Consider the following 23,332-nt stretch of genomic DNA (forward strand, 5'->3'; position numbering starts at 1 on the left):
CTGTTAAATGCTAATGTCATCAATTCTGCTATAATGGGTTTATTGTAAATAAGCTTAGTCTAGGTTCTAAGGGTATTCAACTCATTGTTGTTTGTTCTAATTAACCCTGTGTTGATGTTTATGGTAATGTATGTTAATTGAATGAGCTGATCACATTGTCCTCTATACAATGTAGGAGACAGGACGACTCCTATTGGAGCTCATGTTAATTAGGTTAGCTTTGAGTCATCCTGGTGTATAAATGTGTGGGAGATCTCAAATAAAAGTTAGTTCTGATGTACTCCAAGACTGGTGTTGTCTAGTTCTTGGGGTTCCTATAGCCAGATCCATTGGACTCGTGTTCCAGAACTTAGGAAGCGGTATATGACGGAAGCACTCAAGCGGAGTGTGGGACGTTCCGTGACATGCCCAATCAAGTGCAAGGAAAAAAAAAAAACATTTTTGCTTGTACATGATTGGATGTTGGAAATCAGGTGAGCTTTACCACATTCACTAAGCTCTGGGGAAAATAAGTGCAACTGCACTTGCAAAGTGCATAGTCTATTTGCCTTTAGTAAGTCTATTTGCCGTTAGTAAATCTGCCCCATTGTCTCATTACAGCTTTGACTTAGTTAAAAATGTAAAGCTGTATAGTTGTTAGTGTATTTGTTTTCACTGTATATTGATATTATTATTATACAGGATTTATATAGCGCCAACAGTTTGCGCAGCACTTTACAACATGAGAGTACAGTTACAATGCAATTCAATACAGGAGGAATCAGAGGGCCCTGCTCGTTAGAGCTTACAATCTAAAAGGGAGGGTCAAGTGATACAAAAGGTAATAACTGGAGGGAATGAGCTGATGAAGAAAATAAAAGAACAGTTGTTAGGTGGAGGCAGGATAGGCTTTTCTGAAGAGAAACGTTTTCAGGGATCACCTAAAAGTCAATAGAGTTGGAGATATTCGGATAGATTGGGGTAGGCAATTCCAAAGAATGGGAGAGGCTCTGGAGAAGTCCTGGAGATGAGTATGGGAGGAGGTGACTATGGAGCTAGAGAGCAGGAGGTCTTGGGACGAACGAAGAGAACAATTTGGTTGGTATTTTGAGACCAGGTTAGTGATGTAGCTGGGGGCCAAGTTGTGGATGGCTTTGTAAGTTATTGTTAGTATATTGAATTTAATTTGTTGGGTGAGTGGCAGCCAATGGAGGGATTGGCAGAGAGGAGTAGCAGAAGCTGAGCAGTTTGTAAGGTGAATGAGTCTAGCAGCAGCATTCATAATGGACTGAATCGTGGATAACCTATTTAAAGGTAAGCCAATGAGGAGGGAGTTGCAGTAGGCAAGGAGAGAGATAACCAGGGAGTGAATTAGGAGCTTTGTGGTTTCATTGGTTAGGAAGGGGCGCATGTGGAGATGTTGCAGAGGTTGAGGAAAGTGATTTGGAAAGTGATTGGCTGTGGGGCCGAAAGGAGAGTTAAGAGTCCAGGAAAACACCTAGCACCCTGGCATGCGCAGATAGGTCGATGGTTGTGCCATTGATCATGAGAGAGAATTCAGGGGACGGAGCCTGTGGGGGAGGAAATATTATGAGCTTGGTTTTGAACAGGTTGAGTTTGAGGAAGTGGTGACATATCCAGGCTGTCTGTAAGTAAATTAGCAATTATTATAACCTTTATATACTGTAGCAGTTGTAAGAACAAGGTTCACAAAATAGTAGCTGTACGGCTGCCGCTTTAAGGTGTATAGGGGGGCACGCGTGCGCCGTGATACTGAGTGCGCATGCCCGGCAGTCGCAATGTTCACCGGGCACCTGCAATCGCTCCTGACAGAGCCAGAACGAGGATGTGTGTGTGCACAAATCCACATTCTGGCAGGGGAGAGGAGACAGATCATGTGTTCCTAGTATATAGGAACACCGATCTGTCTCCTTCCCCAGGCAGTCCCACCCCCCCCCCCCTACAGTTAGAACACACTGAGGGAACATATTTAACCCCTTGATTGCCCCCTAGCGTTAACCCCTTCCCTGCCAGTGACATTTATACGGTAGATAAAAAGGGAACTGCACTCTTAAAGTGACATATTAACCAAATATGAATACAAACAAATATAAATGAATGAATGCATAAAAATGATAATAAGTCCCAATAAGTGAATCGTGTGACGTATATAAAGTCCTCCAGTGGACAGTGGAACCTTCAATGGGAAATGAACAAACAGCAAAAATTGGTGAAAATCTTGTTACTTTTAAGGACGGACAAAGTGATTCCACCACCACAAAGAGTGCACGCTTACCAGCTGCACAAGTTTTAACTGATGTGGCATCAAGGCCGTATGAGTGAGATGGGTTTCCTCAGTGATAATAGTGAAGTGATAATAAACAACGTTGTTACATTAAAAACAATCGCTTGTTTATTATCACTCCTTTTTTTTTCTACAGTGTTCTATATATGTTAGTGTTGGTGTTTTTTGTGAGGGAACCCATCTCAGTCATACGGCCTTGGTGCCACATCAGTGAGATTTATATATTTTTATAGTACTGTGCAATAATCAATAAAGTTGTATTTTTCATTGATCAATACCGTTGTGATTCTCCCATTGATTGCAGTCCTGGGTCCCAACCCACCCTTTTTTCTTACTAGATTGTTACTCTGCTACTAGGGAGATACCCCATCATAGACGTATCGGCTGATCAATCATTATTATTATAATTTTTGACACTTAAACACAAGTGGATTCCAGTGGTTTTTTACCTTTTTGTTACTATTGCACACGTTTTAACTCTTGTGGCTAATACCCAGCCAGGGCCTTTTCCTCCAGGGACTCCAGATGTCTGGTCGAGCCATATGACGCAGTAAACAGTTGATCAAAAGTATAAAAAACACACGTATATTTGGGAGTCCATGGGTGAGTGTGAGCCTGTGGTGGAGGCACAGTCCTTAAAGGGTGCAGCTGGATGGATGGATGGATGATGAGCTGCTACAGGCACAAAGCCCGGATCTCTGTGCCACTGGCTGTTAATGGGGAAATGGCTCTGACAGCTCAGTAAGCATGTGTAGTGCCACTGCTTCCTCGTTCCCGGTGTCAATGGCCGATGGATGGTAATGTCCACCTGGAGTACAAGGTCACAGGATGCCTTTCAAGGGACTTTCCTCTTTCTCATCCTGACACTCAACTACTCTGCTGGGTTATATTTCATCTCCAGTAATCAGTGGCTATTTTTAGCTCTGATCGCTGTATAAATGTCAGTGGTCCCAAAGAAGTGTCAAAAGTGTCCGATCTGTCCGCTGCAATGTCCCAGTCCCGAAAAAAATTGTAGATCGCCCCCATTACTAGTAAAGAAAAATAAAAATGCCCTAAATTTATCCCCTATTTTGTAGATGCTATAACTTTTGCGCAAACCAATCAATATATGCTTATTGGGATTTTTTTTTACCAAAAATATGTAGAATATATATCGTTCTAAACTGAGGAATTAATTATTATTTTGTTTATTTGGGGATATTTATTAAAGCAAAAAATAAAGAAAATTTTTTTTTTTTTTTTTCAAACTTGTCGCTCTTTTTTTGTTGAACGCAAAAAATAAAAAACGCAGAGGTGATTAAAGAGGAGTTCCACCCAGGGGGGCCTTCAAAAAAAAAAAAATTAAAAGTCAGCAGCTACAAATACTGCAGCTGCTGACTTTTAATTGGGCACTCACCTGTCCCTGGGTCCAGCGATGCGGGGGATCGAAGCCCCGCTCGCCCCCCCCCCTCCGCTCGTCGGCGCCGGCATTTCAACTGTGGGCGCCGGGTTGTGGCTTCACAGCCTGGCACCCACTGCGCATGCGCGAGCGACACCGCGCGCCGTGATTGGCCGCTCAATCACCTGGGACCTGTAATGGGTCCCAGATGATTGACAGGAGGGAGGGAGCAGAGCGGAGCCCTTCCTGTGCCTGGGGGGGAAGTGATGTCACCAGCCCAGGCAAAGGAACAGGCAGACTACGAGGGACCCCCTAGCAACAGGCATTTAGAGGTAAGTGAAAAAAAAAAAATATCCAAATTTTTTTTGTTTTTTTTTTTTTAGAATTTTTCCAGGTATTTCTGTTTTTTGGGTGGAACCCCACTTTAAATACCACTAAAAGAAAGCTCTATTTGTGGGGAAAAAAGGACGTCAATTTTGTTTGGATACAGCATTGCGCGTCCGCGCAATTGTCAGTTAAAGCAACGCAGTGCCGTATCGCAATATATGGCCCGGTCAGGAAGGGGGTAAATCCTTCCGGGGCTGAAGTGGTTAAACAATATTAAAAAGTTGGCTGAAAGCAAAAGCAGTTAAATATAAGTTGCTTTTTTAACTGCAATTGTATGGATAGCTGTCACATTCTTCAGCAGGAAATTCTCTGGGAGAGCGATTTTCAGGAGTTTTTATTTGAACGTGTTTTCAGCATTTTTTTGCAAGCACATACAAGCATTTTAGAAGTGTATTACAGGTGTTTTACATGTGTATTCATGCTTTGGGCAGTTTTGTTTTAGCCAATAGAAATAACTAAGAGGAGATCAGTTAATATAGGTGTAGTCTGGCTGAAGAGAAGCAGTTGCAGCCCTCGTTTATCTGCTGCCACCTCTGTGTATGTGCCCACAAAGGACTTCTACACAAACACAATCCTGGCAGAGACTTTTACTGTAGAACTGCAAAAGCCAGTTAGCCAGTACAATCTTGCCTCCATCCACTAGAGGGCACTCAGGGACACGTGCATTGTAAGAGACCCCGTGGAGCATTGTGATGGATTCTGTGAAGTTTAATTTGCTGGATGAATAACTGTAACTGAAGGTGGGCTGAGAAATTACAATCCCCAACAGAGGGACTACCCTCTCTTTCACTAGTTAGGGGCTTTTACTGTTTGCTGCCTGTTAAAAAAAACTGTTCAGCTGTTGCATTATCATCATTTGACATTGTTTGTGCAGTTTATTCCTCTGATGCTTTAAAACACTCTGGGATACGTTCCAACTGTTAATCAATATAGTACAATGTTTTCTTTCTGGTTGATTTACCATTGCACAGTTCTCTTCCACATTCACTTGTGATAATACATTTTGCTTATAGTTAAACGGCTTGGTGTCAAGTTTTGGTGCATTTACATTACTGTGTTTGGGGTCATATATACAGTATGTACACGCACAGGTATCTGATTATATCCTCAGCCCAGCCTGGTGTGTCAGGAAATACCAAGCTGTTTGTAGAGTCATGGCACAAGAACAGACGACCCAATACATCAAGCGACTCCTTCAGGGGTAAGGGCTACATAGACATAAAAATGCCTGAAATACACCTGAATAAAACTCAAGAAAAAGTTTGAATCAGGAGTTTGCAGGCATCTCAACTGACGTCTATGGGGCCAAACATGCTCAATTATGCCTGAAAAGTAGCTCATATACTTTTTTGAGCAACGGGGCGCTCAGATGTGAACATATTGAAAACAACGGAATTTGGCTTGTTGAGTATTTTGGAGCTTTGATCGTAAAGCTAAAAAATGTTTAGGTGTGAAAAGAGCCTAATGCCCCATACACACGATCAGAAATTCTGCCAGCAAAAGTCGGATGTGAGCTTTTGGTCAGAAATTCCGACCGTGTGTATGCTCCATCTGACTTTTGCTAGCAGAATTCCAGCCAGCAAAAGATTGAGAGCAGGTTCTCTATTTTTCGTTCGGAAAAAGTTACTATCTGTAAATGCGTTTGTATGCAATTCGGACGCGCAAAAAATCACACATGCTCGGAAACAATTCGATGCATGCTCGGAAGCATTGAACTTAATTTTCTCGGCTCCTCGTAGTGTTGTATGTCACCGGGTTCTTGACGGTCGAAAGTTCAGAGAACTTTTGTGTGACCGTGTGTATGCAAGGCAAGCTTGAACGGAATTCCGTCGGAAAAACCATCCAAGTTTTTTCTGACGGAATTTCTGATCGTGTGTATGGGGCATAAGTTTAAAAAGATAACTACATGAAGGCATTTTTTGTAATTCTAAAGGAAACTTAAAATCATTTAACAGATATGGGTAACTAATAAACTCTGTACCGAGTAAGTATGATCCCTATTTTAGTACGAGTAAGAATCCTGGCAGCAGTGTTCTGTTTGTTGGTTTTGTTTTTAAGGCTCTTAGGTAAACCAAATAAAAGAGTATTATGATAGCTCAGTCTAGATGACCCTTAAGTGTGTGCTATTGTCTCAATATCAGCAGTAGAAAAAGCATCACAGCATAAACTATAATTAAAAATGGAGCTGCTTTTAAACATATATTGAGTACATCATATAAAAATCCAAACAATGTAGAAAGAGTGTCCAAATGCAAAAAAGTCCATCCAGGTAATTAATCAAAGTACTTGTGATACACCTGTGTGACAATGAAAAATATAAAATGAAAACAATATTGAATAAAGTCCAATTGTGATAAAGAAGGATCAGTCCTGTGATAATGTGTAATGTGACCTCCACCGTAACAAGAATGCCTGCTTACCAGTTTGTGTGGACCTCTTATAAAGAGAGGTCAATGGCTTATACCTAGCCAGGGCCTTTGTCCATCCAAAAAAGGTATAAGATTGGTAAATCCTACCACACACAAGATATGTAGAGCATAGGATCAGCATGCAAGCGTAACAAGCACAGCTGCAGCTCTCCTCAGAACCCATACAGCATGAAGTCCAATCTCAGGGTATCGCACATTAAAATTCCCCAGAAAAATATAAAACTCGCCATAGTGTAAAAACGTATGGAACTTTAATTGTAGCATAAAAAAATTGCACTTACATTTGGAAAGCATAAAACCACATATATAAATGAATAGCCGGCCAGCTAATAGACAAATGCCCATCCTTCCGGGAACATAGAAGCACAGTGCGTCAGCACGTCGCTCCACCCAGTGGATGGACAAAGGCCCTGGCTAGGTATAAGCTGCTATTGACCTCTCTTTATAAGAGGTCCACGCAAGTTGATAAGCAGGCATGCTTGTTACGGTGGAGGTCGCATTACACTTTTGTTGTTGGATGGTGTCAGCATCACAGGAAAGTTCCTATTTTATCACAATTGGACTTTATTCAATATTATTTTTTCATTTTATATTTTTCACTGTCACACAGGTGTATCACATGTATTTTTAAATAATTACTTGGATGGACTTTTTCGCATTTGGACATTCTTTCTTCATTGTTTGGATTTTTATTTGATGTACTCAGTATATGTTTAGCGCAGCTCCATTTTTAATTTTGTTTATTTACTGTGTCTATCTCACAGTTGAGTTGCTGCTTTTGAAAACCTTTACATATTCAAGCGCAGTTTCTTTTGTCTTTACAGTATAAAATAGGTTTTACTCATCATTCCAGTGAACAGGTTGCTATGTAAAAAGTTAATTATGAAAATTCTAACTTGATACTCTTCATTGTCTGAGTTAAATGAAAGACCATTGTAGGACCAGCAACTATTTTCTAGCCCATTACAGAAATAGGATTATCTCTGGATAAACCCGTAAGGCTTGGGGAGGCATGCAGTAAATGAAGTGGGTGTAATTACAAATCCGAGTAATGGGAAACTTTGTCCGGTCAAGACTCACATGGAAATTCAGAGGGCTATTATATTTAGTTCTTGTTGTTCCCAATGTCCCTTGTGCCTTTTCTGAGGAAGGCTTACAGACTTTACAACATATTGTTCATAGATATCATCTAATATTATTCTTTCATAAAGGTTGTAATTCACTTGCACTGATTTGATCCCTGCTCTTTTTGTGTCTTGTATCTTCAGACTTCGGAAAAAACATTTTGATACTTCTTGATTTTTACCGTTCACCATTTGTCCCCAATCCTTACTTTCTTACCACATCATAATGTAAACTAGCTGTTAATTGTCACTTGAACTTCATGTTTCCAGATTGTGTCAGTGAGAAAGGTTAAAAAAAATTCCATTATTGTAATTGTGTTGAAAAAAGTTTTCTTGTATGTATAATTAGGGTAGTTTAAATCAACCACTTTATCTTGTGTACATTACTGTAAAGTATAAGGGAATGTGTTTAATGAATATGAGGTAATTGCAGTGTGTTTAACTTTAACTTTAAAACCCTGGCTGCCCAAGCAGATCTATTCAGGGTAAAATGCAAGTCTGTTGCAAGTTATTTTGAGTCTGAACTCGCTGGAATGCTGAAGTCATACAGAGGTTGCTCGACTCCAAACCACTGGTATAAAAGCACTGAAAATGTTTATTGGGAATTACATAACGCCCCCCCCCCATCCTTGCTGGAAGTTGACACAGGCGGGTCATGTTGTTATTTCTGTAACAGATTTTAAGCACAGACGGCCAAGTCTGTATTCCTACATTCTTAAATTGAATGTCAAATATAAATACAGATGGACAAGATTCTCTTTGGAATTAAAGCCTAAAATGCTGTGTGCGATCATTCACCATCTGTTTATTGAACACAGTCCAAAAAAATAGATTGGAAACATGAAGCACTTAATATTTTGTAGTGTTATGGGTCTTGGCAGAATATGCAGTGCAGCACTAAAATGCTTATGATAGGACCTGCAAGGATGCTTGTTGATTAGGAAAGTGCCATATGGTCTATAGTAAGGTGTCAATTTTTGTCTATATAGTAGTTGTTCATGGTAAGAACATTACTTTTCAGTTGTGATAATCTGTGAGTAGAACATTACTTATTCATGGTTTTTCATGTGTTTTATAGGTAGAGTTCATCACAGAGAGAAAAGGTTTATTTAATCCATAGCTATGTAGCACATGCTGTAAATTATTATTAATTTAATCCCAGCACATAATTACATAGGTAACATACAATGTTACAGTAAAGTATTATTGAATCTTATATTGAAATTACAGCCTAACACCACTAACCATGCTACCCTCCCCTTCCTGCTACCTATCCCCCCCCCCCCCAACCTGTGTAAAAAAAAAAAAAAAAAGTTGTGTATGCCTGCCTATTTTCAGTTCGCTCTGGTCTGGTCACATAATTCCACTTTAAGATTGCAGGGGGGGACTTAAAACTTCCAGTGCATTGCCACAGTGATTCAATCGGAAGTGGGGATGGGTACCTGTCAAAATCAGATAACCCCCCCCAAAAAAAAAAAAAAAAGAAAAGAAAGTAAAGATGGGCAGAGGTTCACCAATCTGTGAAAAGCTGTGTAAAAATTGCCTAATTTCAGAATAATGTTCCTCGATGTAAAAATGCAAAGACTTCAAATATATCATTATCCACAGTACATAATATCATCAAAATGGTCAGAGAATCTGGAGAAATCTTTGTGCTCTAGTAACTGGTCTCCTCAATCCCCAGACATTTACAAAGTGTTGTTAAATGAAGAATGGATGCTACGCCATGGTAAACACGGCCCTGTCCCAACTTTTTTAGGAAGTGTTGCTGCAATCAATTTCAAAATTACCTTATTTGTTTCTTTTGAAAAAAAAAAAAACAATATTTTTTACTTTCTGCTATAAACTATACCCAATAAAAAATTGTAAAAAATCTAATTTCTTCCTCAGTTTAGGCCAATATGTATTCTGCTACATAGTTTTGATAAAAAAAAACAATTCGCGAATATTGATTGGTTTGTGCAAAAGTTAAAGCGTCTACAAACTGTGGGATATTTTTTTTTTTTACACTGGCAGGGAAGGGATTAACATTAGGGGCGATCAAAGGATTATACTGTGTTCCCTGGGAGTGCTTTCTAACTGTGTGCGGGATGGTTGCACTGTGGGAAGGGCAGAGATATGTTTTTCTGCTTGGCAGAAACACAAGATCTCGCCCTTCTCTTGTCACAGAACAGCGGTCTGCCTTGTTTACATAGGCAGACTGCAATTCTCCCTATCTCCTGAACGAACAGCGGTCCCGGAAGACATAGCTGATTGGCTCTCCCTATCTCCTGAACAAACAGCGGTCCCGGAAGACATAGCTGATTGGCTCCTGCTGTGTTCAGTCACAGCAGGTTGCTGGCGGTGCGTGCCCCAGACCCGGAAATGCCAGATCACGTTATTTAGTATGTGATCTGGCGCAGAGCGGCCGCCCTGCCGCAGTATATCTGCATGGGGCGGTCTTGAACAGGCTAAAATTGTACATTTATTCAGTTTAAACATTTAATATATTTTCTGTTTTCTATTGTGAATAAAACATGGGTTTACGAGAATTGCAAATCATTCCATTCTTTTTTTATGTAGATTTTACACAGCATTCCAACTTTTTTGGACTTGGGGTTGTAAAAGAAAATCCCAATTTGGAGTTGTTGCCGAAAAGTAATGGAGGGGAAATCTTCCAATGGGGACACTAGTTCTGGTGACCTGTGGTGCCCCGAGGAATTCCCTTAATTTGCAGGGATTTCCTCCCACTTCCTGTTTTGGATGTGGGACAGGAAGTAAAGGGGAATCTCCCCAATAGTACAAAAAAAACTGACAGAGATTATAACCCTTTACTCCATCCAAAATTTAAAAAAAAATATTTCCGTAAACAAGAAATTCGACAATGGTCAGTGTATTCAGTATATCTTGTGGCATAGGAATGCAATAAGACCAGCAGAACTGGGAGTTGATTGAGACATAGTTGCTCAAAATGGGTGCGATCGCTTATTATTTTAGGATTTTTAGGTAAGGCACGTAAATAAGTACAGTATCTCACAAAAGTGAGTACACCCCTCACATTTTTGTAAATATTTTATTATATCTTTTCATGTGACAACACTGAAGAAATGACACTTTGCTACAATGTAAAGTAGTGAGTGTACAGCTTGTATAACAGTGCAAATTTGCTGCCCCCTCAAAATAACTCAACACACAACCATTAATGTCTAAACCGCTGGCAACAAAAGTGAGTACACCCCTAAGTGAAAATGTCCAAATTGGGACCAATTAGCCATTTTCCCTCCCCGGGGTCATGTGACTCGTTATTGTTACAAGGTCTCAGGTGTGAATGGGGAGCAGCTGTGTTTAATTTGGTATTATCACTCTCACTCTCTCATACTGTTCACTGGAAGTTCAACATGGCACCTCATGGCAAAGAACTCTCTGAGGATCTGAAAAAAGAATTGTTGCTCTACATAAAGATGGCCTAGGCTATACAAAGATTGTCAAGACCTTGAAACTGAGCTGCAGCATGGTGGCCAAGACCATACAGCGGTTTAACAGGACAGGTTCCACTCAGAACAGGCCTGAAGTTGAGTGCAAGTGCCCAGCGTCATACCCAGAGGTTGTCCTTGGGAAATAGATGTATGAGTGCTGCCAGCATTGCTGCAGATGTTGAAAGGGTGGGGGGTCACCTGTCATTGCTCAGACCATACTTCGCACACTTCATCAAATTGGTCTGCATGGCTGTCGTCCCAGAAGGAAGGCTCTCCTAAAGATGATGCACAAGAAGCCCGCAAATAGTTTGCTGAAGACAAGCAGACTAAGTACATGGATTACTGAAACCATGTCCTGTGGTCTGTTGAGACCAAGATAAACTTATTTGGTTCAGATGGTTTCAAGCGGGTGCGGCAGCAACCGGGTGAGGAATACAGTCAAGCATGGTGCTAGGAGTGTCATGGTCTGAGGCTGCTTCTGTGCTGCCGACATTGGGGAGCTACAGTTCATCGAGGAAACCATGAATGCCAACATGTACTGTGACATACTGAAGCAGAGCATCATCCCCTCCCTTCGGAGACTGGGCCACAGGGCAGTATTCCAACATGATAACCACCCCAAAGAAACCTCCAAGACAACCACTGCCTTGCTAAAGAAGCTGAGGGTAAAGGTGATGGACTGGCCAAGCATGTCTCCAGACCTAAACCTTATTGAGCATTTGTGGGGCATCCTCAGATGAAAGGTGGAGGAGCGCAAGGTGCCTAACATCCACAAGATCTGTGATGTCATCATGGAGGAGTGGAAGAGGACTCCAGTGGCAACCTATTAAGCTCTGGTGAACTCTATGCCCAAGAGGGTTAAGGCAGTGTGGGAAAATAATGGTGGCCACACAAAATGTTGACACTTTGGGCCCAATTTGGACATTTTCACTACTACTAGTAGTTGGTAATGATAGTGCTCTTAAGCCTGGCTGATTTTCCAGGCAAGATTTATTCCAGAAATCTTGTTCTCAGGTTGTGTAAGAAACCAAGAGGAAGTTTCACTGTTAGAACTTGGAGTTGGAAAAACAACCTTGGCAGTACATTGATTTTAATGTTGCTATTGAGACAAGCACTTATTGGTCTGCACGATCACACTGACCAATGAAAAGTTGTTCTTTTAATTGGGACACCTTAACGTAAGAACAATCAGACTGTGTGCTTCTCATTGGTCGGCACAGTCAAGTGGTTGTGTGTTCCAGAGGTATGTATTGAGGTATAGTGAGCGCTACACCAGTAGCAATGGGGTATTACGGCCTCTATATGCAGTGGGATCCAGAGGGGGTAGCCAGGATATTTGAAGTTAGTTCACCTTTTTGTTTTTTTGAAAAGATAAACTTAACCTTTAAAAAATGTTTTCACGAATTCTAGAAAGGGCATGTTTAACCACTTGAGGACCGCCTCACGCCGATGTACGTCGGCAAGGCGGCAAGGGCAGGCAGAATCACGTACATACACGTGATCTGCCTCCCGCGGGTGGGGGGTCCGATCGGACCCCCCCGGTGCCCGAGGCGGTCCTCTTTTGTCCCCCGGCGATCGGAGGTGAGGGGGAGGCCATCCGTTCGTGGCCCCCCCCTCGCGATCGCCGCCGGCCAATCAGAACATCAGTATTTTCCGTTCCGGCGCCGAGGAGAGAAGACATCAATGTGAGTGCACAAACACTACACCTCACAGTAGAACATGCCAGGCACACAAAACACCCCCGATTGCCCCCCGATCACCCCCCCCCCCCGTCACACTGACACCAAGCAGTTTTTTTTTTTTTCTGATTATTGCATGGTGTCAGTTTGTGACAGTTACTGTGGTAGGGCAGTTAGTATTAGCCCCCTTTAGGTCTAGGATACCCCCCTAACCCCCACTAATAAAGTTTTAACCCCTTGATCACCCCCTGTCGCCAGTGTTGCTAAGCGATCATTTTTCTGATCGCTGTATTAGTGTCGCTGGTGACGCTAGTTAGGGACGTAAATATTTTGGTTCGCCGTCAGCGTTTTATAGCGACCCCCATATACTATCTAATAAATGTTTTAACCCCTTGATTGCCCCCTAGTTAACCCTTTCACCACTGATCACCATATAACTGTTACGGGTGACGCTGGTTAGTTCGTTTATTTTTTATAGTGTCAGGGCACCCGCCGTTTATTACCGAATAAAGGTTTAGGCCCCTGATCGCCCGGCGGTGATATGCGTCGCCCCAGGCAGCGTCAGATTAGCAGCAGTACCGCTAACACCCACGCACGCAGCATCCTCCTCACTTACAAAACACTAAACGCATAACTGCAGCGTTTGCAGAGTCAGGCCTGATCCCTGCGATCGCTAACAGTTTTTTTGGTAGAATTTTGGTGAACTGGCAAGCACCAGCCCCAGGCAGCGTCAGATTAGCGCCAGTACCGCTAACACCCATGCACGCACCGTACACCTCCCTTAGTGGTATAGTATCTGATCGGATCAATATCTGATCAGATCTATGCTAGCGTTCCCAGCAGTTTAGGATTCACAAAAACGCAGTGTTAGCGGAATCAGCCCAGATACCTGCTAGCACCTGCGTTTTGCCCCTCCGCCCGGCCCAGCCCAGCCCACCCAAATGCAGTATCGATCGATCACTGTCACTTACAAAACACTAAACGCATAACTGCAGCGTTCGCTGAGTCAGGCCTGATCCCTGCGATCGCTAACAGTTTTCTTGGTAGCGTTTTGGTGAACTGGCAAGCCCCAGCCCCAAGCAGCGTCAGGTTAGCGCCAGTACCGCTAACACCCACGCACGCAGCATACGCCTCCCTTAGTGGTATAGTATCTGAACGGATCAATATCTGATCCGATCAGATCTATACTAGCATCCCCAGCAGTTTAGGGTTCCCAAAAATGCAGTGTTAGGGGGATCAGCCCAGATACCTGCTAGCACCTGCGTTTTGCCCCTCCGGCCGGCCCAGCCCAGCCAACCCAAGTGCAGTATCGATCGATCGATCACTGTCACTTACAAAACACTAAACGCATAACTGCAGCGTTCGCAGGGTCAGGCCTGATCCCTGCGATCGCTAACAGTTTTTTTGGCAGCGTTTTGGTGAACTGGCAAGCACTAGCGGCCTAGTACACCCCGGTCTTAGTCAAACCAGCACTGGTGACGTGGCGAGTCCCATAAATGCAGTTCAAGCTGGTGAGGTGGCAAGCACAAGTAGTGTCCCGCTGCCACCAAGAAGACAAACACAGGCCCGTCGTGCCCATAATGCCCTTCCTGCTGCATTCGCCAATCCTAATTGGGAACCCACCATTTCTGCAGCACCCGTACTTCCCCCATTCACATCCCCAACCAAATGCAGTCAGCTGCATGAGAGGCATTTTCATTATGTCCTCCCGAGTACCCCTACCCAGCGAACCCCCCAAAAAAGATGTGTCTGCAGCAAGCGCGGATATAGGTGTGACACCCGCTATTATTGTCCCTCCTGTCCTGATAATCCTGGTCTTTGCATTGGTGAATGTTTTGAATGCTACCATGCACTAGTTGAGTATTAGCGTAGGGTACAGCATTGCACAGACTAGGCACACTTTCACAGGGTCTCCTAAGATGCCATCGCATTTTGAGAGACCCGAACCTGGAACCGGTTACAGTTATAAAAGTTAGTTACAAAAAAAAGTGTAAAAAAAAAAAAAAATATATATATATATATATATATATATATATATATATATATATATAATAAAAAAAAATAGTTTTCGTTTTATTGTTCTCTCTCTCTCTATTGTTCTGCTCTTTTTTATTGTATTCTATTCTGCAATGTTTTATTGTTATTATGTTTTGTCATGTTTGCTTTTCAGGTATGCAATTTTTTATACTTTACCGTTTACTGTGTTTTATTGTTAACCATTTTTTTGTCTTCAGGTACGCCATTCACGACTTTGAGTGGTTATACCAGAATGATGCCTGCAGGTTTAGGTATCATCTTGGTATCATTCTTTTCAGCCAGCGGTTGGCTTTCATGTAAAAGCAATCCTAGTGGCTAATTAGCCTCTAGACTGCTTTTACAAGCAGTGGGAGGGAATGACCCCCCCAACACCACTGTCTTCCGTGTTTTTCTCTGGCTCTCCTGTCTCAACAGGGAACCTGAGAATGCAGCCGTTGATTCAACCAGCTGACCATAGAGCTGATCAGAGACCAGAGTGGCTCCAAACATCTCTATGGCCTAAGAAACCGGAAGCTACGAGCATTTCATGACTTAGATTTTGCCGGATGTAAACAGCACCATTGGGAAATTGGGAAAGCATTTTATCACACTGATCTTGGTGTGGTCAGATGCTTTGAGGGCAGAGGAGAGATCTAGGGTCTAATAGACCCCAATTTTTTCAAAAAAGAGTACCTGTCACTACCTATTGCTATCATGGGGGATATTTACATTCCCTGAGATAACAATAAAAATGATTTAAAAAAAATGAAAGGAACAGTTTAAAAATAAGATAAAAAAGCAAAAAAATAATAAAAAAAAAAAAAAAAAAAGCACCCCTGTCCCCCCCTGCTCTCGCGCAAAGGCAAACGCAAGCATCGGTCTGGCGTCAAATGTAAACAGCAATTGCACCATGCATGTGAGGTGTCACTGCGAACGTCAGATCGAGGGCAGTAATTTTAGCAGTAGACCTCCTCTGTAAATCTAAAGTGGTAACCTGTAAAGGCATTTAAAGGCTTTTAAAAATGTATTTAGTTTGTCGTCACTGCACGTTTGTGTGCAATTTTAAAGCATGTCATGTTTGGTATCCATGTACTCGGCCTAAGATCATCTTTTTTATTTCATCAAACATTTGGGCAATATAGTGTGTTTTAGTGCATTAAAATTTACAAAAATGTGTGTTTTTCCCCAAAAAATGCGTTTGAAAAATCGCTGCGCAAATACTGTGTGAAAAAAAAAAAATGAAATACCCACCATTTTAATCTGTAGGGCATTTGCTTTAAAAAAATATATAATGTTTTGGGGTTCAAAGTAATTTTCTTGCAAAAAAAAATAATTTTTTCATGTAAACAAAAAGTGTCAGAAAGGGCTTTGTCTTCAAGTGGTTAGAAGAGTGGGTGATGTGTGACATAAGCTTCTAAATGTTGTGCATAAAATGCCAGGACAGTTCAAAACCCCCCCAAATGACCCCATTTTGGAAAGTAGATACCCCAAGCTATTTGCTGAGAGTCATGTCGAGTCCATGGAATATTTTATATTGTGACACAAGTTGCCGGAAAGAGACAATTCTTTTTTTTTTTTTTTTGCACAAAGTTGTCACTAAACGATATATTGCTCAAACATGCCATGGGAATATGTGAAATTACACCCCAAAATACATTCTGTTGCTTCTCCTGAGTATGGGGATACCACATGTGTGAGACTTTTTGGGAGCCTAGCCGCGTACGGGACCCCGAAAACCAAGCACTGCCTTCAGGCTTTCTAAGGGCGTAAATTTTTGATTTCACTCTTCACTGCCTATCACAGTTTCGGAGGCCATGGAATGCCCAGGTGGCACAACCCCCCCCCCCCCAAATGACCCCATTTTGGAAAGTAGACACCCCAAGCTATTTGCTGAGAGGTATAGTGAGTATTTTGCAGACCTCAATTTTTGTCACAAAGTTTTGAAAATTGAAAAAAGAAAAAAAAAAAAGTTTTTTCTTGTCTTTCTTCATTTTCAAAAACAAATGAGAGCTGCAAAATACTCACCATGCCTCTCAGCAAATAGCTTGGGGTGTCTACTTTCCAAAATGGGGTCATTTGGGGGGATTTTGTGCCATCTGGGCATTTTATGGCCTTCAAAACTGTGATGGGTAGTGAGGAGTGAAATCAAAAATGTATGCCTTTAGAAATCCTGAAGGCGGTGATTGGTTTTCGGGGCCCTGTACGCGGCTAGGCTCCCAAAGAGCCCCACACATGTGGTATCCCCGTACTCAGGAGAAGCAGCTGAATGTATTTTGGGGTGCAATTCCACATATGCCCATGGCCTGTGTGAGCAATATATCATTTAGTGACAACTTTTTGTAATTTTTTTTTTTTTGTCATTTTTCAATCACTTGGGACAAAAAAAATAATATTTAAGGGGCTCAACATGCCTCTCAGCAATTTCCTTGGGGTGTCTGTTTTCCAAAATGGGGTCATTTGGGGGGATTTTGTGCCATCTGGGCATTTTATGGCCTTCAAAACTGTGATGGGTAGTGAGGAGTGAAATCAAAAATGTATGCCTTTAGAAATCCTGAAGGCGGTGATTGGTTTTCGGGGCCCTGTACGCGGCTAGGCTCCCAAAGAGCCCCACACATGTGGTATCCCCGTACTCAGGAGAAGCAGCTGAATGTATTTTGGGGTGCAATTCCACATATGCCCATGGCCTGTGTGAGCAATATATCATTTAGTGACAACTTTTTGTAATTTTTTTTTTTTTGTCATTTTTCAATCACTTGGGACAAAAAAAATAATATTTAAGGGGCTCAACATGCCTCTCAGCAATTTCCTTGGGGTGTCTGTTTTCCAAAATGGGGTCATTTGGGGGGGATTTGTACTGCCCTGCCATTTTAGCACCTCAAGAAATGACATAGGCAGTCATAAACTAAAAGCTGTGTAAATTCCAGAAAATGTACCCTAGCTTGTAGACGCTATAACTTTTGCGCAAACCAATAAATATACGCTTATTGACATTTTTTTTACCAAAGACATGTGGCCGAATACATTTTGGCCTAAATGTATGACTAAAATTGAGTTTATTGGATTTTTTTTTATAACAAAAAGTAGAAAATATCACTTTTTTTCAAAATTTTCGTTTTTTTCCGTTTATAGCGCAAAAAATAAAAACCGCAGAGGTAATCAAATACCATCAAAAGAAAGCTCTATTTGTGGAAAGAAAAGGACGCAAATTTTGTTTGGGTACAGCAATGCATGACCACGCAATTAGCAGTTAAAGCGACGCAGTGCCAAATTGGAAAAAGTCCTCTGGTCCTTAGGCAGCATAATGGTCCGGGGCTGAAGTGGTTAATTGTGTTAGGTTTTGGAAACCAAGTAGAGGGCTCATCTTCCAAGATCCTTGACCACTGTGGAGTGCACTTTCCCCTAAACTGACCCTGCTGCTGAAAGTATTTAACCATTTGGGTTCTTCAAATACCTGTTTTGCCCCTCTGCTTCCAGTGATTCCTGCGACCGACTTGTATTTGCTGTAGTAATGTACAAGCTGGCGATATAAACCACAGCATAAAAAGGGTAAATAGGTAATCCACACAGCCGGAAGTATGGAATGCCTGCAGTTGTTAGGGAAAAGCAAAGAGGCGGCATATCCACAAACAGACTGCCCAAAATGTAAGTGTATTTCCTCTTCTGTTACAGGTATGCTTGAAGCTAACCAGTGCTTCTGGTAGTCTAGAAATCTCAGAATTATAAAATGTGTAAGTCTTTTCATACAGAGTTGTCATAGTGTTTTATCTACGCAAGCAGGGTTGTGTTTTAAGTCAACCACAATTTTTATTTACTGTTATTATTCAAACACAGTCACTAACTAGCATTTTTGGCTCAATCATCATTTTGTAATTCTGTCCACAGGGATACAACTGTGCAGAGCTTGACACTGCAGCCTTCTGTGAAAGATGGTATAATAGTATACGAAGATTCACCTCTGGTATGTATTTATATCATATAGTAGGTTTGGGAGTACATACCACACTTGGGAGACAAAACTTGAATTGCCGCAATAAGGATTTAGCGGTTTTTAAATTAGCCTTGTTTTCCTTTCTATGAAAAAAATACTGGTATGTAAAAATTACTATTTGGAAGTTTATAGTCGATAGTTCTTATGAATATCCTAAATTAGAGGTGTTTTGAACTGTGGAAGTTAATGCATGTAACAGCTATAAAAACTACTGAAGCTGATGCAGCTAATTCCAGAAAGTTTTTAAAGGAAACATGTGCTAAGAGAAAAATAGAAGCTACAGCAACCTTTTTCTAAAATTATAATTTCTTGGTATGCAGTCTCCAGCATGGGAAAACGTGCTGCGATTTGCAGTGCGTGGGATGCCAATAAAAATTATTGGTACCCCACGTGTCTGCTAAAAGCAGCACAATTTTGCTGCTGGTACGGTAAAGCATAAGATTTACACACAGTCCTGCACTTGCAGAAATGTGCACCTAGCCTAACATAGCATCCAGTTGTGAAGCCCTGGAGGCGTAACTTGCAGACACATTTTGTAAACTTTGCATTGATGAAAAGTGTACTTTGAGTATGTTGATTAACAGTTTAGTATTTGCTACAATTTTGGTTTTAATAAAATAATCCCTGAGTTCTACAATACACCTGGAACACCTCTTTAAAGTTGTTGTGCTGGTCCAAGACTCGATGTTTTCCCAACGAGTTATTCCTAGATCATTGAATCATACACTAATGCCCCGTACACACGGTTGGATTTTCCGACAGAAAATGTGTGATAGGACCTTGTTGTCGGAAATTCCGACCGTGTGTGGGCTCCATCACACATTTTCCATCGGATTTTCCGACACACAAAGTTTGAGAGCAGGATATAAAATTTTCCGACAACAAAATCCGTTGTCGGAAATTCCAATCGTGTGTACACAAATCCGACGGACAAAGTGCCACGCATGCTCAGAATAAATAGAGATGAAAGCTATTGGCCACTGCCCCGTTTATAGTCCCGACGTACATGTTTTACGTCACCGCGTTTAGAACGATCGGATTTTCCGACAACTTTGTGTGACCGTGTGTATGCAAGACAAGTTTGAGCCAACATCCGTCGGAAAAAATCTTAGGATTTTGTTGTCGGAATGTCTGAACAAAGTCCGACTGTGTGTACAGGGCATAAGTGTGAATTGCCAAGGTTTAGGACAATTTTACTTTAAAACCATAGTACTGCCATCATATTTTTTTTACATATCTGCTTGTTTAGAGTAAGTGTTTCTTGTGAAGTAAATGTACTTATGTGACTATTGAATCGTTCAGAGGTTATTTTAGCCAGTTGTGGCAATATTTGATTGGAATTAAATACCTATTTCCATTCTTATTGATTCCTTACAAAACTATGTTTTATTTTTAGGTTAAAGCTGTTAAAAAAGGCCACATCTTGGTTATAGATGAGGCTGACAAGGCTCCCACAAATGTAACCTGTATTCTGAAAACCTTAGTAGAAAGTGGAGAGATGATCCTGTCAGATGGCAGGCGACTTGTAGCCAGTAAGTATTGTATAGGTGCTGTTATATTATCTTTATCTTAAACATGTAGGACAGGCAAGCTTAAGCCTGCCATACATGGATCAAAAATCCAAATTTCGATCCTTTTACGGGCACATTGTACACAAATCAATCAACTTGTGTACAAGCAGCCTGTTGGTTTTCCCCGAACAATTAGTGTTGCCAGCTATAGCTTGCAATTCTAATCGTATTCTGGAGTCAAGCCCCCCCGAGCTCCCCATCGGCAGAACACAATAGAGCTTTGGGAGTGATTCCCCTATCAACGCTCACTGTGTTGATGGGGGAATCAAGCAATTTTGGTGGAAGGAAAGAGGTGTGCATTATGTATGGCCTGCTTTACTGGTTTTATAGGCTGAATGTGACCCTCTGGCTCTTTGCAGCCCTTAACCAGTCTAAGGATCTAAATTAAACAAGGCCCTAGGTATTCGCCATTCGCCCTTTGTATATGTTTCAGGTCTCAACAGTTAACAGAAAACCAGATTCCCCACAACAGGAAGACATATGCTTTGGGGTGGCTTGCAGTGCTGCCTGGATTAAAACAAGATGCTCCAGTCTGGCTGGCTAGATTTGTTGTATGCATTTGAAATGTTAAAGCCCATCTCCTGAAAAAAAACTTTTTTTTTTTCTTTTTAAGAGTGGAGAAAGTTTAAACATTACCTCAAGTTTCTGTTTCCTTTGCCTCAAGCAATGCAAACAGGAATTCTCCGCAATAGGGATACAGATGACAAAAAAATCAAATGCTGTTTTTCCCCTTTTCCAGTTCTGTCCAAAACTAAAAAGGTTTGTTTGGAATTTGAGTTTTTTTTCTGTTTTTACAGGATTGTAGACTGTGTATGTTATAACCACATAGCTACATTACATCCTCTCACCACTTCAAGGTCATCATAATGACAAAGAAACCCCTATTCTTTGCCACCTGTTTTTTATCTGTATATGCAGTAGTGCATGGGCATATGTCAGACCTCTGTAATGTGTGTTGTACACCAATCTAAGTATTAAATGAATTCAGATATCAGTTAATAACCCTCTGATCATTTGTGGTATATCAGGATGACTTTTGGGAAACTTTACTAGATGGTTACTAAATATAAGTGAACATCTCTATGCACCCGTGACCAATGTTTTACTGCCAGTCCTTTTCTTTTTGCCTTGGACATGCTGTCACAGTTACCATGATGTGTGTTTTTCATATAAACATTCTTCAGTCTTTACTCAGACTTTAGCTTTTAAACAGTAATCCTTGTAGAGTGTTCTGGAATTAGTGCGAAATCCCAGGATTTCTCTGTAATAGTAAGAGTTCTTTTAATTAAGTGTGTGTGTGATTGTCTGTGCAGGCAGTGGTCAGAGCACGTAGCAGTGAAAAAATTAGGGATTTGGTGACTCAATGACATACTAATGAATTATTAACAGGTGCCAAGTAATATTCTAGAGGGTCAAATCTGAATCATGTTCTAAAGACAGTTCAAGTCACTTTTATTTAATCAAGTAATATATCTTGTAGAGGACTGAAATTTATATAATTCCTTAAAAAGATAAAATGTTTTAAAAATTGTATTTGTAAGCAGAAATTATCCATGCCCAGTATGAATGCCTATTCTCTTATGATGCCTGTATGTTATTTAAAATATTTTAAACACTGCTACTGGTTCACTGAATGCAGTTTTGGTTCCCTTTTAAAGGGACATGCTTATACAAGAGGCATATCAGTCATCAAATATAACCCATAATGTATGCTTTAAAGTGGAAACTATGGGTTTTTATTTAGTAGAGTACTTATTTTAAAAGAAAATAACTTCTACAGCATCCAGCTGGTAGAGTGGTTTCATGCAGTGTTATTGTACACAAATCCATGTTTTATGATTGTAGCTTGCTGGTCTTTTGTTTCCTGTGGTGCATCCTACCTTTTGTTTTTTTGCATGTTTATCAGTTTTTGAGTTTCCTAACTTATGATATGCTGCAGATTGCACTGAGCCTATTTAAATACAGTAATAACAATAGCTGAGTAATGAGTGGAACTTCTCTGAAAACTATACAGGTAGAGGAGCAAGGAAAGCGGGCAATATATATGTGAAGAGTTATTGCATTTAAGTGTTCTTTCTAATGGTTTGTTTGTGTTTAAAGTAGATGTAAACCCTAACTGGATCACATGTAGTTTGTTTGCTAATGCATTAAGCATAGATAATTGCCATTTTTTTTATTTATTAAAAAAACCTTGTTTTTACCTGATTTCAGCACGCCTCATTGCAGCCACTTCCTATGTACATTAATGTAATGGATGCATCTCACGGTGCTTTCTAAAAGGGACAATTGTGGAACATGCCTTTGCATTGAATTTCAGTATGGACACATAAAATCTCCATTAGAAGTGCATGTGAGAGGTAGCAAAGCAGGGCAACAATTTGGAGGCATTGACAGACCATTGGTATTCCAGCAGGTCATTTCTCATAGCGGGCTAATAACAGCATAACATGCCTGTGCAATGTGTTTATAGCACCCTCATAGATAAGTTGCTACTATGTATGTAGTTAGCATAGTGTGTATGCTAACTACATACACTGCTTAACAGGAAACCATGAGGTAAAACATAGCAGCTTTCCTGACTAACAGGAAAGCTACATTTGTTCAGCTAGGGAATCCTGTGTGCTGTATTGGAATTGACTCCTCTGTATCTGGGCAACCTTGGAAGGATGCTAGGTGAAAAGGAGTGACGGGGGTAGCGCTACATGTGTCAGCAGGACTGCTTATAAACTCCACCAAAAGTGCTTGTGACAGGGGACAACACAAGAGAGGAACTGGAGACAGTAAAAGAGTGTTAGATTAAAAGGACTATGTGTGCCAAGCTACAGCTCCCCTGAACCACCTAGCTGCAGGTGCAGGAAGCAAGCTGACCACACATAGTCTAACTGGGCGTGGAAAAAAGGCTGCCATGCTCTAACTCGGAGTAGAAGAAAAATCAAATGCATTTCACTCAATCAAGGCTTAATCATAGATATCTCTATGATTAAGGCATGATTTTGTTAAAGATTTTTTGAACATATTAGA

The 23,332-nt window shown here is 41.1% G+C and overlaps 1 protein-coding gene across 3 annotated transcripts in view; it reads left to right on the top strand.

Annotated features, from left to right (window-relative positions):
* The window catches only part of VWA8 (von Willebrand factor A domain containing 8), a 686,916-nt gene that overhangs the window by 376,050 nt on the left and 287,534 nt on the right, over positions 1–23,332 (top strand). For all 3 annotated transcript variants that reach the window (XM_073614208.1, XM_073614207.1, XM_073614209.1), the window contains exons 23-24: positions 18,635–18,710; positions 20,137–20,272. In XM_073614208.1, the coding sequence (XP_073470309.1) occupies positions 18,635–18,710; positions 20,137–20,272 (212 nt within the window). The remainder of the gene's footprint in view (positions 1–18,634; positions 18,711–20,136; positions 20,273–23,332) is intronic.

The sequence above is a fragment of the Aquarana catesbeiana genome, linkage group LG02 (genome assembly GCF_042186555.1).
Source record: "Aquarana catesbeiana isolate 2022-GZ linkage group LG02, ASM4218655v1, whole genome shotgun sequence".
NCBI lineage: Eukaryota > Metazoa > Chordata > Amphibia > Anura > Ranidae > Aquarana > Aquarana catesbeiana.